Here is a 14,220-nt window from a genome sequence, read left to right on the forward strand (position 1 = left end):
TTTTTAATATATTTTTTTTAATTTTTTTTTAAAAAAAAACATTTTTTTTAATTAAAAAAAAATTAAAAAAAAAATTAATATATGTGCCACGTGTCGACGTCTGATTGGTCCACGTGTCCAGTTTAACGGTCAACTAACGGTCAACTAACGGATTGACTAATTTGGTCACTTATCAAAACCACAGGGACCTCCTGTGATAAAAATGAAAACCCAGGGGGGAAAAAATAAAGTTGTGAAACCCTAGGGACTAATTTAGTATTTAACCCTTTATTTTATTGAGGGAAAAAGTTCTCTTATTAATATGCTTGCCAAATGGCTGAAAATCTCAACGAGTCTCGGGGAGTCCCACTGTCACAACTCACAACAGTAGCAAACAGGTTGTGTTGAGAAACCACACACGAGCGGCTTCGTGACTTGGGGAAATCATGAAACGGTTCGTATCGCTAAGTACACTATGAACCCGGCTCTTTCGCTCTCGAAACCATCTTTTGGCTTTGGCACTTTCGCTCTCATCTCATGTAACCAAAGATTCTCCAATGGTGTCTCAGGTCCTCCCCTTTCCCTCTCTAAATCTCAACAACTAATTGTAACATAAAATATATAAACTATCTTTTATTCTCATGTATAAAAGCTCGTTTTTATTTTTGTAGATTGGATTTTTGGTTCCTCTTACTCAAAATCTAGAGGAAGACACATCAATCCCAAAGCTCACTCTCTCCGAAGGCCCAAATGTCATCGGCCGCAACAGTGTCCCTGCGACCGACAAGAGGCTCAGCCGCAAGCACCTCACTCTAACCGCTTCCGCCGATGGCTCGGTCAACTTGTTTGTGGTGACTCACTAATCCTTTTACTTTTTTACTTGAAGACAATTATATATGTTGTTTTGTTTGACTGATTTCTTAGAGTGGGAATTGTAGGAGGGTACGAATCCCATTGTGGTTAATTCCGGGAATAAAAGAAGGAAGCTGTGCTCTCGAAAAAGCGCTTCCATTGTTGACGGTACTATCATAGAGCTAATTCCGGGGCATCATTTTTTCAAGTATGTAAAACGGGGTGGTGACAAAAATGCGCCTTTGCTTGCTAATGAGGAGCCAAGTCGAAAGAGGTCGCGTCAAACAAACTCGCAGGTGTGATCTTGGGACTTAAATTATTGATACTATTCTAAATTTTTGTGTTGTTTTTGATAAAGGCAATTTTATTCACGCTTTTGGGAATCGTTTGCATTGTTTTCTTAGGGAAAATTGGGAAGAGTTGTTGTCCAAAAGACCATAATTACAGTTAATAAGACAAAATAATCACAAAAAAAAAACACTAAAATTTACGTTGGTTTCTTAATGTGCGGTATATCTGCAGGTGGAGGTGGTCACAAAAAAATTCACATAAAAAATGAAATACAAAATAGTGAAAAGAAAAAAAGTTACAAACTTCTCCTTTAGGAGTACATTTAAAAAAAATGGCAATTTGAAAAAGTAATTTTTTTTCATGTCTTCAATCCGCCGGCAAGGGGTTCGTTTTTAAGAACACTATTTTAAAGGCTGAAATGCGATTTTAAAGCCGGAGCTACAATTGTAAAAATCGTATTTTCATTAACTGTGTTTTGAAATTTATTTATTTATTTATTTTTTTCAAACTGCTCATTTTGAAAGCTAAACCAAACAGACAGTTTACTGCTTTTGTGTCTGAATTGTACAGGATGGGGTGGAAAAGAAGAGCCTGGGAAAAGGAGAGAGTAGTGAGAAGGCTATCCAACGTTTTCAGGTCCCTAATGATAAGTTACCTTGGACCTTTCGCCTTTTGCAAGTGAAAGGGCTGCCGGCTTGGGCGAACACCTCTTGTGTTTCTATAAGGGATGTGATTCAGGTAACAATATTGTAAAATCTGCAAAGGCGTTTTCTGCCTGCTTTAATCTGTAAACTTAGTATGTAGTTTTTTTTCAGTCGAGAGTTTTCTGATGTAAATTGATGGTGTTTGTATCACTTTCAAAGAAATAAAGGATTGTCTATAACACTATCATACAAATTGTAGGAGATATGGAGCCACAGAGTTGGCTGATTGTTAAATTGGTTTTTTGTTTTTTTTGTTTTGATTACTGAATCAGCTATTTCTTTGGTAGGGGGATGTTCTCATTGCTATCCTTTCAAATTACATGGTAGATATCGGTTGGTTGTTACCTGGTGAGTCCTGTTCACTTTGGTTCATCCTTGGTTTGCTTTTGTTTCCTGTCTGTTTGAGATAGACTGTCAACATCTTAGACTGACAAATCCTGTTGAGAAGTAGTCATTTTGAATCCTTAAAATCAATGTAAATAATGCGTGCATGTGTGCACACACAAGCACTTCACCTATAATATCTGAAATCATTTTCCAATTCCCATGTCTAGGTTGCAATTTGAAAGAGCTGAAGATAAACTTATCTGCACATTGTTATTGTTTGTTTATATTACTCTTGAGTTAGGCATACAGATTGCTATAGTTATTTTTTTTTGGCCCTTGGTTACAGGGATAATTCCTGGTAGTTTTATTCATGAGCAAGTTGTCTTTTTGCTAATGATGTTTGTGGTTTTTTTTTTTTTTTTTTTTAATTTTTTAATTTTTTAATTTTTTTTTTTAAATGGGTATTTGTTCTGCTTCTTTGGGTGGTTTTTCACTGCTCCTCAGATAGGTTTGCTACATGTGTTGCCTATATTACAAGTAATATTTGCACTTACATAATTTGTTCCTATTATTGTTACGCTTCCACTGCATTTTTTACTCTCATTTGCTGTTTGTGTATTATTTTGTATCTAGATGCAGTTATGGGCTAATCTCATCAGCTATTTGATGATTGCATTTTTCTTGAATCCAATGCATACATTCCTTTATAAGTAATGCTTTCTTTTTCTTTTTCCTGTTGTAGCATGTCCAACACTTGCAAAAATCCCTCATTTGTTGGTCGTTCATGGGGAAGGTGATGGAACATTGGATCATATGAAGGTTTGCCCTTTTTTTTTTTTCTTCCAATTAAATGCTAACCTCTGCTATACATAAAGGTTTAGATTGGGGGAAACAGATGCTTACTTAGTAACTCTGATATTTTCTAGAGAAATAAGCCTGCAAACTGGATTCTGCACAAACCGCCCCTGCCTATTTCATTTGGGACACACCATTCAAAGGCCATGCTTCTTGTCTATCCTCGGGGAATGAGGATTATTATACATACTGCAAATCTAATATATGTAGATTGGAACAATAAAAGCCAAGGATTGTGGATGCAAGATTTCCCCTGGAAAGATCAAAATAGTCCAAGCAAAGGATGTGCATTTGAAAATGACTTGATTGATTATCTGAGTGCCTTGAAGGTATTACATATAACATCTTATGTGGAAGATTGAGGCCTGAAGTTATTATTTGGCTTTCTCGAGCACATGTAATATTTCTTCAGTCGATTGAGATGATATTTTCCTAGAAGTGATATCATGATTCTCTTTTTATTCCTTATTTTCTTAATTTGTTCCCTGCAAAGAAACTGATGCCTATATCATTGGCATTTTTAATCTAATTTTTGATAAGTCTTGATTTTTCTTCTTTATTTCTTTAACTTTCATGCTTTGTTGCTTCGGGGCATTTTATTTGTTTCTGATCTTTAGTTTATTCTCTTTCAAAAAATTGTTGCCCAACAAAGCCCTTGTCTAACCCGTAGATTTGGAACGTAAGCTTGCCTGTGAAAGAGATTGTGGATGGGTGGAGCTTGACATTGATTTTGTTGCTTCAAATTTTATGTTCTCTTTGTAGTGCTGCTGTCCAGATTAAGCATACTAACCTTGTGTATTTTTTTCTTTTTACAGTGGCCCGAATTTTCTGTTAAATTGCCAGCCCTTGGAAGCTTCAATATCAATCCAGCTTTCTTTAAGAAGTTTGATTATAGTGAGGCAGCGGTACATTTTCCATTCCCTTAATTTTCTTTTTTTTATTTTTTCTTTCTAAAATGACATTTCATTTCTGTTGGGAGGATATACTGTTAAAGTAGTATCTATCTGTGTGTAGCATGGCATTATATGAGGACATGAAACTACTTGCGTATTTTTCAGGTCAGATTGATTGCTTCTGTCCCTGGATATCATACGGGTACCAATATGAAAAAGTGGGGACATATGAAGCTACGAACTGTTCTCCAGGAGTGTACTTTTGATAAAGAGTTCAAAAAATCCCCACTTGTTTATCAGGTATAGTTAAAATTCTTCTTGATGGGCATAATGATCATGTGGCAGTTGATGGATTTTGATGCTAGGGTTTTCTGTTAGTAGGTGAAGAAATCAAATAACAGATTCTGCTAATTAATAAACTTTTCTTTTATTTGGTTTCTCTCTGTTTTATGCTGTTCTGGACCTAGTCTTTTCATTAATACTTTTCTGCTGAACTTTTTATGTGCATAAGTTTTGTAATGGATCTTTCCATAATGTTATGAAATGAAAGTGCTGATTGGTTTCTTGAATTTTATTTTTATTTATTTATTTTTAAGAAAACTGGCACTGTATCCAATTCTTAATGAATTTTGCTAATTATCTTGTATTGTTGCAGTTCTCTTCTCTTGGTTCTTTGGATGAGAAGTGGCTGGCTGAGCTGGCTTCCTCGATGTCATCAGGCTCTGCTGAAGATAAAACACCTCTTGGTCTTGGGCAACCACGTATTATATGGCCTACTGTGGAAGACGTCAGATGCTCTTTAGAGGTACTAACAAGTAGGTCATTCTTGCAGACCTTTTTACCATACCTTGCATTACATGCTAGGTACGGTTATCTTGCAAAACCACTTCCAGGTTTTGGACATTCGCTGTAGTTGGGTATTTGGTAGACTCAGCAATCGTTGTAGACAGCTGATTTCATGCTTATATTGATGGACGCATAAGACTTACAGCCATTGTAAAGCCAATAGCCAACAGACTCAACACCTTATGAACATAAGGTTCTGAAATTGTTTTAAAAACTTCTTGGATTAAGGTAAGGCTTGACTGTAGATGAATTCTAAGAATAACTGGTCATTGAAGTTTTTGTAATATTATAATAGAAGCATCTTTGACTTACCAAAAAAATAATAGAAGCATCTTGGATGCTGACACATAAATTTGTTCTATGATTTGTTAAAATTTTCCAGATGTCTTAAAGCCAACTGTACAGTTCTTAGTTCAAAGGCGAGTAAGAATTTCTGAAATGCATAAAAAGCCTATTAATCATGCCTTTTTTCCAATGAGTTCGGACTAATCAAGTAATTTTGAACTCACGAAAGATGTGTCAAGTTGACTTAAGTTGACAATTTCTTCTCAAGAAAATAATTGCAATGTAGAAATTGATTAGCTCCAAATTTTTTCATGTAAATTTTAGAGTATGCATACCATATTAGATTCTTCTATTTGTCCATTTCTATACATTCTGAGTGAATTCTGTTTTTGTTCTTTCTTTCTTCCCCAGGGTTATGCAGCTGGAAATGCCATTCCAAGTCCACTAAAGAATGTGGAGAAAGAATTCTTGAAGAAGTACTGGGCAAAGTGGAAGGCAAGCCACACTGGTCGCTCGTATGTATATCTCATCACTAGAGAGAGTTTGTACCTTAAATGCTAATTAAGGTTGTATATTCGATTGGAAGTCTAATATCAAATTTAGTCAGTTGCTGAACGAACTTGTTGGCTTCTTGTTACTTCATAACCATTTAGGCATTTAGTGAAAAAATGGTAACCAGAGAAACTAATAATTTTGTTTGGTATTTGTTATCTTAGATGTGTTGTACCTTCTGACGCAGAAATTCACAGTATTTAGTGTTCCTACTTTCTATTTTTTGTTTCTTTAAGTATTTTTATTAATTATACTTAACAGTAATTCTTTTCAATATTCCAGTTGTGCAATGCCACATATAAAGACGTTCGCACGGTATAATGATCAGAAATTCGCGTAAGAGTTCATATTATGCCTGTTGGTTGGGTCATTAAATTTTCATAGTTTAAGCATGGACCTTGAACTTTACTCTTCCCCAACAGTTGGTTCTTGCTGACCTCATCAAATCTTAGCAAAGCTGCCTGGGGAGCCCTCCAGAAAAATAATTCTCAGTTGATGATCCGTTCTTATGAGGTATGTATATCAATATTTGCACCAACTGAAAGATGAGAATTAAGTTACAAAATGAAAGCTAGATAATGAAGTTTGAAGAACATAGTTTTAAAACTAACCTCAGATCCTTAGACTGTTTTTCTTTGGATTAATGGTTATATAATTTGCCCCTTTGACATTATTGAGTCTTTTCCTTATTGCTCCAACTGAAGGATTGACATTGTATTTCTACCATTTTCTGTGTGTTCTTATTTCAGCTGGGAGTGCTATTTTTACCATCTTCTATTGAAAGACACGGTTCTGGATTTTCTTGTACAAATAATGGCGATGTCGTGGAGGTAATGACTATATCCTGGCTTGTGAGTTCTTTGATCATCTGAGCATTGAATTCATTGTCCGACATTTAGAGTGTTAGTGAAAGAAGAATCTAAGCCAAAAGAAAATTTCTGGGAGTTTCAGGATAAGTGCAGATTGTCAGAAAATTCAGAAGAAGAGAGAACAAAACTAGTGACTCTGACTTGGCAAGGAAGCAGAAATCCAGACTCATCTGAAGTAACTCAATTGCCTGTGCCTTATGAACTTCCTCCTCAACCATACACTTCTGAAGGTCACCCTCCCTATCCCCTCAGCCTGTGCCTTTAGGAGTCGCATATATCTGACTTCTTCATCTCCTCTCTGCAGATATCCCCTGGTCTTGGGACCGGCGCTACAACAAGAAAGATGTTCATGGTCAAGTATGGCCACGGCAAGTACAGCTGTATTCTTTCCAAGATTCCTGACCTTCTTTGTGTATATGCTAGGAATTCCATTATTGTGTGCTTTTAGTTTCTCTTCTTAGTTTTGTTTATTGTGAAGAGTAAAATGTGGTCAGCCTACATCCATGATTCTACATTTGGTTAATATGAATATTTTTGGATATTTGGTGCGTGGATCCTTATGTTTTATAACTCTGGAACTTGGTCAAAATACACTTGTTTTTTCATGAGTTTCGTGCAAGGTCAAGATATCCCAACATGGCTCAAACTAGACATTGGGGTTAGCAATTTTTTATACTACTTGGAACACAAATTCAGTACGAAATTAATGGGTTAGAGTTAAAGATCAGTTTTATTGGTTTAATTAAATAAGTCAGGTTAAAATTGATTTATAGTTTTATATTCATTTCTCGATACGATTTGGATTGACACCTTTAATTATCGACACGAATTGAAATAAAAACTTTTTGACAAATTGACAATTGGCTTAGACGGCACTATTATTTTTCACATAATTCAAGAACCCACAAATTTTTATGTTTCTCTTTCAGCGACTACAAAAACACATATTTTGAAGTCTAAATTTATGCATCGTTTAAAGCAAAATTGAATAAGAAGTCCAAAATCAACACTTCTTGTTGTCTGCATGTCTCGTGAGTCATGAATCGTTTCAATTATTTAATACGCATCGTTTATAAAAGTTACTGTTCACCATCTTAACATGCGGCTCGATGGTGAGGGTGGGCAACAAGAGAAGTCTTAGGAAGCCAAACAAATGAATTTAGAAAAATTTTCAAACTGACGTGGTAGACAAGAAAAAGAGAATTGCATTTTTTAATTTAAAAATCTCTGCCACGTCAGTTTGGAAATTTTTTTAAATTCATTTGTTTTGCTCTCTAGCACTTCTCGGGCAATAAAGGGCGCTCTGGATAATTAAATTTTTTTAAATTTAACACGTGCAACCTCTGGCAAGCATTTTTTTTTTTAAAAAAAAAAAAAAAAAAAAAATTGAAAATTTTGGGTGCTATTTTGGTAATCAAACTACATGTAAAAATAATATAACCGTAGAATATATACCTTGCCAGAAAATCTGCCTGCAGGATTAGAAAATCTAGATGACATATCTTTCGTTTATTCTGAACCAAAATCCGTAACTTCCTTAGAGACTATCCCAAGTTTCAAAAACATTTGATTGAGAATTATCAGCATGCATATAGGCTTTCAGTTAGACAATATCGGAAATTGTTACAACAATCTCGCCATCCACATTTTGTCACCATTCAAAAACTCTCACATATATACAAAGTTTTGTCGTAGAAAAAGAGACTCACACCCCACCTCTTGTTTTCCAACCATGGATGTGATTTTTGAGCCACCAAGAGGAAGGCCATTTTCCATTGAAGTGGGTTACTTTGACACTGTCCTAGAAATCAAAGAAAAGATACAAAAATACCAAGCCATACCCATATCAAACCAAACACTCATCTTCAATGGCAATGTCCTCCAAGACAACCGCGATGTCGAGCACTGCGACATTCTCCAAAGCTCACACATTCAACTCATTGTTTCTCCCGAATTCGATAAAGCCGCTGTTGAGATTGAGAGCTTATCACTGCCCAAGAATTCGAAAGTGCAGCTCAACATCAAGACCCCAACGTCCAAATTTCACGCCCCTCTAGAAATGGACGTAAACAACACCATTGGACAGTTAAAGGAAAAGATACAAGAAATGGAAGCTCTACCTATTAATCGGTTGATGATTCACTCGAGCGGTACTGAATTACAAGACCATAGGTCTTTACGTGATTATGACCTTTCCGACAATTCGGATCTTGACGTCAGTTTCAAAGGGTCACCGACGAATTCGACGGCAGCACGGCCGCCGACTACTGCAGGATCGAAGAAGTTAAAGCTAATGGTGTTGGCGAAATGCGGGACGAAGAAGATTCCGATTGAAGTGAATGCATCGGATAACGTTGGGGAGCTGAGGAAGGAGCTACAGAAGTTGCAGCAAAGGCTACATTTCCATCTTCCGCATGAGGGTTATTTTTTCATTTACGAACAGAATGTGATGGATGATGACAGGTCGTTTCGGTGGCACCATGTTGGACAAGGTGATACCATAGAAATCTTCAATGGGAGTGTAACCGGCGGTTCATGAATCACGATCGATCATATGTTTTTGTTCCATGATTATGTGCTAGAATTACTTCCGGATGCAATTTTGAGAGTCCATGTGGACAGATGCTTGGGAAGTCAAGCAGAATAAACAGAAGCAATATTCCAATTAATTTCACATGTCTTTGGAAACATGAAGCAATCAGCTCGGTATTGGTTTTATAATAATTCTATTCTTCTGACTTATTTATTATATTTATTTTACATAGGTTAAAGCATCGTATTTTAAATGTTTTTTTTTTCCCCTTTTTAATGGCTAACATAGAAAGTTACTTAAAACAAGTAATGTTAACCTGTGAAGAGTATCATAATTATTACTTATGAGTTATGACTAATTCTATTTAGTATACTCAGTGAAAATTAGCCCCTCCAAGTTGTGTGAAAGTTATATAATGTTTACTAAACAATATTACTCTTTATAGGGTTAAATGGTTAATTACCTTTTTTTTTCCTCTCGAAACACTACTCATTTACAAGTTGCACCCATTAAACTACCATTAGTTAGTAAAAACCCAATTCTGTTAGTCCAAATCATTTTACAATTAATTCTTCTCGGCATACAAACTTCCCAACTAACGATCAACACTGGCAATCATTAATATATCCCCTTTAATACGAAAGGGTATTAAAGGGGATATTCTCTTGATTATTACTTGGTATTCATTTAAGTTCTTATTATCTTTTTGATCGAGTCAATAAAATAAAACAACTTATTTTTAACATGTTCAATGCTATTATACTATAGGATGACCACTTACCTTGATTAGTAGATGAATAAGTGTTTTTTTTTTTTTAAGTAACTCCTTGTCGTAAATGCAGCCCATATGTTCAAAAGACACGACAAGGATTTCTACATACGAAGTATTAACACACTCATATGATTGGGTACTATCTTTTTCTTAGGTTTTTGTTTCTTCACCCTTATTTAACAGATTGGTCACATAAAGAAACACTAAAATCCCAACTTCATTTCCCCATATAGGAGGTATTTAACCTATGGTATACGATATAGAGTAATCTTAAGTTGCACCTTTATTTCAACCAATTTTATTAGGCTAATGTAGCAGTGCACATCGTTATTGGATAAGTTTTATTATTAAAAAAAAAAAAAAAAAAAATCAAGAGTTGATAGGCACAACCACATCATCCGTTATTGGATAAGTTTTATTATTAAAAATAAAAATAAAAAAAATCAAGAGTTGATAGGCACAACCACATCATCCGAGTGAAATGGAAGTATAACATGTGGATTTGGATCCACAACAAATAGCTGCCCAAATTTCTAGAGAACTTATATGGCCCACCTGAATAGGTAGGTGGTTAGACAACTTAAAATTTATTTTGACATGTGGCTTTTATATGAACTCTCTCACATTTGTTATCTAAATTGCTAGCAATTTGGACAGCTAATTTCTGCGAATCTTGATCATCTCAATTTTTTATTCCTGTTTAACCTATGGCATACGAGTAGTGGGCGTTTGACTACTAGAGGAGTGAGACACTAACTAAATCGATCCAACTATTCAATCATATTGAGGGTCTTGTAAATTAGGACCAAAACCCCTTACAATTGGTTATCCAAATTACAGGGCGTCGCCAATTGCAAGGATCATATCCTTGTGAACAACGTTAATTAAATTTTTTTAAAAATTTACCGTGACTTTAAAAAGGAAAAGATGATAAAATATTTTTGACCAAAATAATTTAATCGTGAAAATTTATTGCGGACCGGGCTTCGTTCGTATTTGCTCACTAGGCTTAGAAATAGTCAGAAGAAAAGGATAAACAGATGATTTTTACAGCAATTAAACAATATGTGTGTGAAGTCATGCAAAGTGCATGCCCATTTAATTGGCCCCTTTTAAAAATTATTTTCTTTGATTATTATTATTATTTTTCGTTGTGAGTGTTAATTTTTTGCGAATCATGTTGGAAGCATGCATGGGAAGAAATTTTCATGAATTTAACAAGCAAATATAGCATTGTAACTACGTACCCCACCCTTATGGCATGAATTTCAATTGGTTTAAAAGATGGTCTACATTGTCTTCTCCTTATTGAGACTTGACATATATTGATAATATCTGAGACTTCTCTTGGTGGCCTGGCCTGCTAGATTTCTTCTTTTCCAACAATGGATGTGATTTTTGAGCTACAGCAAGGAGGTTCATTCTCCATTGAAGTGGGTTTCTTTGACACTGTCCTAGAGATCAAAGAAAAGATACAAAAATACCAAGCCATACCCATATCAAACCAAACCCTTATCTTCAATGGCAATGTGCTCCAAGACAACCACTATGTTGGGCAATGTCAAATCCATCAAAACTCACACATTCAGCTCAATATTGTTTCTCCTGAACCCAATAAAGCCATTGTTTCTCCTGAACCCAATAAAGCCATTGTTGAGATTGACAACTTATCGATGTCCAAGACAATCCAGGTCAACATAAAGACCCCAAAGTCCAAATTTTATGTCCCTGTAAAAATGGACGTAAACGACACCATTGGAGAGTTAAAGGAAAAGATAAAAGAATTGAAAGATGAAGCTATTATTGATGAGATTGTGCTTCATTCAAACGGCATTGAATTACAAGACCATAAGCCTTTACGTGATTATGAGTTTTCGAACAATTCGGAAGTTGACGTTAGTTTTAGAGGGTCACAGAAGTTAGACATAATGGTGCTGACAAGGTGCGGGACGAAGACGATTCCGGTCGAGGTGAATGATTTGGATAATGTTGGGGAGTTGAGGAAGGAGCTGGAGAGGTTGCAGAAGATGATACCTTTTCCTCTTCCACAAGAGGGTTATTTTTTCATTTACGAGCAGGATGTGATGAATGAAAATAGGTCATTTCGGTGGCACAATGTTGGGCAAGGTGATACCATAGAGATATTCAATGGGACTGTCACATCGATGGAGCCAGACCACCCATAGCGTCCAAGGTGAATTATGGGAAATTACCGTTAAGTCCTTTTCAATACCGACAAGATTAATTAGTTAATTTCTTATGTATTTGTGCTGAACGTCAACGAAATTGATGAACAAGAAAGAAAGAGGAGACTGATTGGTGGACTGTGATTTGGAAGACCTTTAGTTTAATAACTTTCTCTAATTTTTTTTTTTTTTTTTCATCTAGAAGATTCCCATCTTTGGGTTGCCTTTGACGTCAAGTATTATCATATATACTTATTATATTTTCCCTTTTGTCTTAGAATATTTCTACCTTTTGTAGCTATAGGGTTTCACTATAAATTTGGATAAGTTGTATTAGAATAATGACATTTTTCCATTAATAATATTATCAGTTTGCTTTATCTTTATTTTGTGTATTTTTTTTATAATTTTGTTTGGAAATTTAAATAATATTTTATGATTTTATTATTAATGGGACACATGGCGACATATTGACCTTTGAATCACATTGGATGACTAGGATTTCAAAAATTATTGATGGGCAATTTTCCCCCGATTGCTAGGATATTCGATTGCTCACTTTTTCTTAGTAATGAAAAACAATACATAAACATGGCATTTAAAGACTATTGAGGCAATGATGAGTTGTCAAGAAGGTAAAGAAGGTAGGATAGACAATTGGATCGTACACCCGCCCAACTCAAAGGATAGGCCAATCCAACTATTCATTTTGGGTAAGACCAATACAAATTATACAACCATTCAATTATAGTGTAGATCGCAGGGTGGTTAAAAAACAAACAAACAAACACACAAAAACAAAACTAGAGAAATGATCAAAGATTTCTATTTGTTATGTTTGTTAAAAATTTTATTTTATACTTTTCAAAACAAAAACGTTGACAAACAACTCAAAACACAATTATTTTAACCTTTATGTATTATCAAATTAAACACTTTTTTTTTTTTTTTTAAAAAAAAAAAAAATCCCCAAAATACATTAACAAATAACAAACATACCCTATTGTGCTTAAGTCATGCCAACTGCATGTGTTAGAACTATCTGCTCACTATGCATGAAAATTGTGAGAAGAACAGTACATTTCTAAACAATATTTGCATGATACAACATACACTATGGACCTAATCATAATTCACTAGTTGAAGAACATGAGTACCTTAGTTAAACTAAGGTAACACTAATTTTCAATTCTTCTCCTTCAGATACAACATACACTATGGACCCTCAAACTTTTCCGGTAATGCATTCATGCACTCCACAAATTTCATGTTACAAAAATGAATATGTAGCAGTTAATTTCCTTCTTATTTTGTTATTTTATTGCTATTTCCTTTTATTCTTTCCTTTATCCATGCCTAATTTTAACTATATAATCTGCTAAAATTAATTTATCTACACAAAAAATGAATTCGTTGGTTTCTGGCATACCATGGCGATCACCATTCACCGACTAGGTTATCCGTTTAAATTGAAGATTCTCATTGCTGCAAAAATTGTTGATATAAAAATTTAGTTAGAGAAAATGATTGGTCTCTCACCAGATAAGATGGACTTGACCTATAACGAAGAAGTTCTAAGAGATGAACTAACTGTGCTAGATTATCAAATTACCCCTGCGACGACCCTCATTGCTAACAACAAAATCCTAATTTGGATCAAGGCGGATCCCGTGCATCTGTGTAGCTTATTAGAGACGTTACGGTGGGGCAAGTGAAAGAAATACTCCATGCAGAGTTTGGGCCGTAAGAATTCTATATATATTAAATGCTAATTAACAATAAAACTAGCAACAGAAATAATTTAATATATAAGTACCTCCCGCCATCGCTTTGCTCAAGCAGATTGAAGAGTAACTTCATAGCAACCAAAACTTGAAAACCAAAAATATTGAGAGATTCTTCTGACCTATGCCTACCAGTGTGTACCAATTGATGGAATACACATGTCTTATTTATAAGTAGGTCAGAGATCTTCAATTAGAGCTGTTACCTTAATTATTCCTTCCATCAAGGAATAAAAATCAATACAGAATATTTGATTCCACAAAATAAAATCAATAATGAATTCAAATATTTGTTTCCACAAGAATTAAATCTACAATTTAATTCAGAATATTTGATTTCATAGAATTAGCTTTAATTGAAATAAATCACTGAACACCGTAATTATATATATTTTATAATTATAATAATATATGTGACATAAGGGACATACCTTAAATGAAATTTCTTACATTCTCCCACTTGGCCCTTATGACACATAAATTCCTTATGGT

General features: G+C 34.7%; 3 protein-coding genes across 3 annotated transcripts; all 3 read left to right on the forward strand.

Annotated features, from left to right (window-relative positions):
• Window positions 1-380: 380 nt before the first annotated feature.
• On the forward strand, window positions 381-6,994 carry LOC132170633 (tyrosyl-DNA phosphodiesterase 1). The gene is made up of 16 exons (XM_059581680.1): window positions 381-548; window positions 651-830; window positions 918-1,127; window positions 1,693-1,860; window positions 2,114-2,174; window positions 2,896-2,972; window positions 3,080-3,337; window positions 3,824-3,913; window positions 4,067-4,201; window positions 4,557-4,706; window positions 5,444-5,547; window positions 5,867-5,920; window positions 6,007-6,097; window positions 6,334-6,414; window positions 6,536-6,683; window positions 6,758-6,994. Exons 1-16 carry the CDS (start codon window positions 537-539, stop codon window positions 6,853-6,855), a joined length of 1,917 nt encoding a protein of 638 aa, XP_059437663.1. The 5' UTR covers window positions 381-536; the 3' UTR covers window positions 6,856-6,994.
• A 1,191-nt stretch (window positions 6,995-8,185) lies between these two features.
• LOC132168482 (ubiquitin domain-containing protein 7SL RNA1-like) lies at window positions 8,186-8,992 on the forward strand. The gene has a single exon (XM_059579472.1). The coding sequence runs from the start codon at window positions 8,186-8,188 to the stop codon at window positions 8,990-8,992; it is 807 nt and encodes a 268-aa protein (XP_059435455.1).
• A 2,151-nt stretch (window positions 8,993-11,143) lies between these two features.
• LOC132170079 (ubiquitin domain-containing protein 7SL RNA2-like) lies at window positions 11,144-11,944 on the forward strand. Its single transcript, XM_059580987.1, has one exon. It carries the CDS (start codon window positions 11,144-11,146, stop codon window positions 11,942-11,944), a length of 801 nt encoding a protein of 266 aa, XP_059436970.1.
• Window positions 11,945-14,220: the final 2,276 nt, after the last annotated feature.

Source organism: Corylus avellana, chromosome ca2 (genome assembly GCF_901000735.1).
Source record: "Corylus avellana chromosome ca2, CavTom2PMs-1.0".
Classification (NCBI taxonomy): domain Eukaryota; kingdom Viridiplantae; phylum Streptophyta; class Magnoliopsida; order Fagales; family Betulaceae; genus Corylus; species Corylus avellana.

Coding starts and splice junctions, on each gene's coding strand:
- LOC132170633 (XM_059581680.1), top strand. Junction 2,175..2,895: donor TATCGGTTGGTTGTTACCTG/GTGAGTCCTGTT, acceptor TTCCTGTTGTAG/CATGTCCAACACTTGCAAAA. Junction 6,415..6,535: donor ATAATGGCGATGTCGTGGAG/GTAATGACTATA, acceptor TGGGAGTTTCAG/GATAAGTGCAGATTGTCAGA.
- LOC132168482 (XM_059579472.1), top strand. CDS start 8,186: ATGGATGTGATTTTTGAGCCACCAAGAGGAAGGCCATTTTCCATTGAA.
- LOC132170079 (XM_059580987.1), top strand. CDS start 11,144: ATGGATGTGATTTTTGAGCTACAGCAAGGAGGTTCATTCTCCATTGAA.